The sequence below is a fragment of the Coptis chinensis genome, chromosome 9, assembly GCF_015680905.1.
Source record: "Coptis chinensis isolate HL-2020 chromosome 9, ASM1568090v1, whole genome shotgun sequence".
In the NCBI taxonomy this organism is placed as follows: domain Eukaryota; kingdom Viridiplantae; phylum Streptophyta; class Magnoliopsida; order Ranunculales; family Ranunculaceae; genus Coptis; species Coptis chinensis.
The window spans coordinates 35,939,530-35,943,223 of record NC_141464.1 but is presented as its reverse complement, the minus strand read 5'-3'; the positions used below and the strand labels follow the sequence as shown (position 1 = coordinate 35,943,223).

General features: G+C 40.3%; 1 protein-coding gene across 1 annotated transcript; it reads right to left on the bottom strand.

Annotated features, from left to right (window-relative positions):
* Positions 1-1,194: 1,194 nt before the first annotated feature.
* On the bottom strand, positions 1,195-2,420 carry LOC147475761 (uncharacterized). Its single transcript, XM_086585522.1, has 3 exons — positions 1,995-2,420; positions 1,766-1,927; positions 1,195-1,650 (listed from the first exon to the last, which is right to left on the bottom strand). Exons 1-3 carry the CDS (start codon positions 2,418-2,420, stop codon positions 1,195-1,197), a joined length of 1,044 nt encoding a protein of 347 aa, XP_086441648.1.
* Positions 2,421-3,694: the final 1,274 nt, after the last annotated feature.

Below are 3,694 nucleotides of genomic sequence, written 5' to 3'. Positions count from 1 at the left end.
CGAAAATGTCATGGCCGACCATTTATCAAGGCTGGTTGGTGATATAGATAGTGATTCTGATGCCATCTGTGATTCCTTCCCAGATGAGCATTTGTACTCCATTTTCTCCTCTCCATTGTACGCGGATATCGTTAACTACTTAGTTACTGAGGAAGTTCCTTCCTCTTGGTCACGTCCTAATCGTAATTTTTTTTTTAACATTAAGCTAGGGTTAGGCTGACCCCCACCTGTATTCTATTAATAATTAACCATTTCGTACATAAATTTGTCCACACGCATCATTATTTACAATACTTTGTAATCTCTGATCTAATGGGGGAACAAATTACAATACAAAATCAGTTACATCATGAAGGGATGCTAGGTAGTATGCAGCTCGTTTCACTTCTTTATACACATGAGAGAAGGAGATGAAATTGAATCTGCTCCTCTTCATATTAATAGCTTTGATTATATCCAAGCAGTACCATGGATGTTTTTCCATTTTGTTAATTGCATTCACCGCTCTCAAGGAGTCTGATTCCAGCTCCATCCTTGTACTCCTCCACTATACATCTGTGTAAGCATATGTCTATCGCCTTAAGCTCCTGGAATAGAACCGAAGCCATACCTCCACTCCTACTAAAGCCAACAAGCACTTGTCCATCCTTGTCTCGTATTACCCCACCATAGCCAGCACCACTACTGCTCATAGCAGCCGTCGGCATTAGCTTTTACTCTTTCTCCTTGTGGTGAATTCCAAACAATGCCAGTTTCCTTTGGAATTTTATACCTTGTGACAATGTGAAGTCTATGAAATAGATTTCTAGCTTTGATTGTATCCTTTACCTCAGGTCTAAGAACTTGCAGATAGTTTTTAGTATCTCTAACCATCTTCTCAAAAACACTTTTTACAGTCTTGCTAGTATTCTGGAATCTCTGAGCATTTCTCTCCTTCCAAATATAATCGACTAATGCATAGAAGAAGACTCTGTATATATCTCTGACATCTGACTCTTTGCAAATTCGAAGAATTGACGACCATTCTCTATTCGCTGATCGAGTATCTGTGATTATGTCGAGCATGTGTTTGAGTCTTGTGCTGATTTCCTTAGAGAATTGGCACTCGAAAAAAAGGTGTCCAGAAAATTCTTAATTGTTGTTGCATAAGCAGACGACAGAGGAGAGGAGGATCTTTCTTTGCACTAACCTGTCTTATGTCGGTATGCTCTGTGAGAACAATTGCCATGTCGTGAAGGAATGTCTTGGTAGAACCCATTTACCCCAAACCAGGTGATGCCATTTATTCCTTTCATTTGCCTGTGTCAGTGCCTCATACTCACTATGGGAAGTAAATTGTCCACTCTGGTGCGGAGTCCAAACAATTTGGTCTCTGGAGAGGTGTCGGTTAATCTCCACTGCTCGAATACTCTCTTGCAAAGATTGTGGTAGAATCAGGAGTACTTCCTCATTCCATTCACCATTTGAAACGATGACATTAACTTTTGAATTCAGTGGAAAGTCCCAAGCTTCTCTTGCTTCTGCATCCTCAATCAGTGGAGATCTTGAGCACCAGATGTCATGGCACAGGAGTGTCTCTTCCCCATTAGCAATGGAGTATTTGATAAACTTTTTGGCCGTGCTTCTAGTATTCAGGATACTTCTCCACGTCTAGGAACAGTCATTCGGTATCTTCATACTCCAAAAATAATTAGACTTGATATGATGCTTCCACGTCCAGTCAACCCAGATGGTAGCTTCTCTAGTCACTAACTTATATATCAACCCACAATATGCGCCAAGGTTCCATTTGTGAACATTCATGATTCCCAAACCTCTTGCCTCCTTTGGTTGGCATACAGTACTCCAACTTGGTTGGTGCTGCCCCTTCCTCGAAGTTGTGCCCATCCATAGGAATTGAGCACAAATTCTTTCTACTTGTTCGAAACTGTTTTGGGTAGAATGAAAGTTCTTGCCCAGTATGTATAGAAGGAAAGAAGCACTGAGTTAATTACTTGTAGTCTACCTGTATGAGAGAGCACTCGTGCTTTCCAGTTCGTGATCTTGTGAGTGACCTTTTCTACCAAAGGTTGACATTCCTTAATTCCCAATCGAGCAGAGATGAGAGGAAGTCCAAGATATCTCACCGAAGGTTTGACCAACTCTACATTTAAAATAGTGGCAAGAGCAGAAGCATCTTGGTCATTGAGTCCCCCAACTAATAGAGATGTCTTGTGGTTGTTAATCTGCAATCCAATTGCATACCCAAAAGAATCGAGACCTTCCTTAATCGCTTGTATAGAGGCCACTTCCCCTTTGCAGAATATAAGAACATTGTCCGCAAAGGCGAGATGAGATAACTTCACCTTCTTGCACTTGGAGTGGTAAATGATAGATCTATCACAGAGTTTTTGCTTGAGCACACAACTGAGTATCTCCATTACAAGAAAAAGAGATATGGAGACAAGGGGTATCCTTGTCTGACGAAACATCCTCCATAGAAATATCATTCAGGTGCACCACTGATCATAATAGAATACGAAGGAGAGGAGATGCACATATCAATCCACTGATACATTTTATTCGAAAATCCATAGGTCCTAATCATTGTCTTGATAGACTCCCAACTGACCATGTCATATGCCTTCTTTATGTCCAGCTTGATGGTACATCTAGGGGTGCCATGCTTCCTGTCGTATCCACAAAGAAGCTCATGAGATAGCAGGATGTTATCTTGAATAGATCTATCAGGAATGAAAGCTGATTGATTCGTCTGCACTAAATCATCAATCACTAACTTAATCCTATTTGCAATAATCTTAGATATACATTTGTAGATGGTGTTACATAAAGCTATAGGTTTAAATTCATCCACCTTTGTGGGATTGTTGATTTTTGGAATCAGACATAAGAATGTAGCATTAACACCTCTAGGGAATTTGCAAAATTTAAAAGCATTAAGTATAGCAGAAGTGAAATCATGACCAACTAGATCCCAGCATTCCTTGAAGAAGATGGGAATGAAACCATCTAGACCTAGAGCTGCGTTCTCTTTCATCTCAAATAGGGCAGTTTTGACTTCCTCAGTAGAAACGTCAACTTCAAGCAAAGGCTTCATGTGTTCTGAGATAGTGTTTCTTACTTGGAGATTAGCAAAAAATCCTCTCTGCATAATTCACCTGCCTCAGATCCCAGAATATCAGAGTAGTAGTCAATGATAGCTCTATTTACTTCCACTTGTCCTATGATAGTATTCCCTTGGCTGTTATGGAGAGTCCATATCCCTGTTCTAGTCTTCTTTTCTTCCAGGGTTTTGAAAAAGAATGTCATACACTTGTCACCTTCTAGCATCCACTCACCATCTTGCTTACTTTTGATTTCAGACACTTCAATTCTTGCCAGATCACTATATCTCTGTAATGCTTCCTGCTCCCTTTGTCCCAGGAAAAGGTCTGTAGGTTTAGCGTGCAGCTACCTTTGTATATCATATAGCTCCTCTCTGGCTTGTTGCACTCTCCCATGTATGTTTGAGAAGTTGTTCCTAGCCCACGGCTTTATTCTCTCCTTCAGAATCTTTAACTTTTACATTAGAACATACATCGGATTAGAGAAAATTTCCAGTTTCCAAACATCTTGAAAAATGGTATGGAACTTGGGTTGGTCTAGCCAGAAGTTCTTGAATCTAAAAGGTGGTGCCTTACTCGTAAAATGCTTC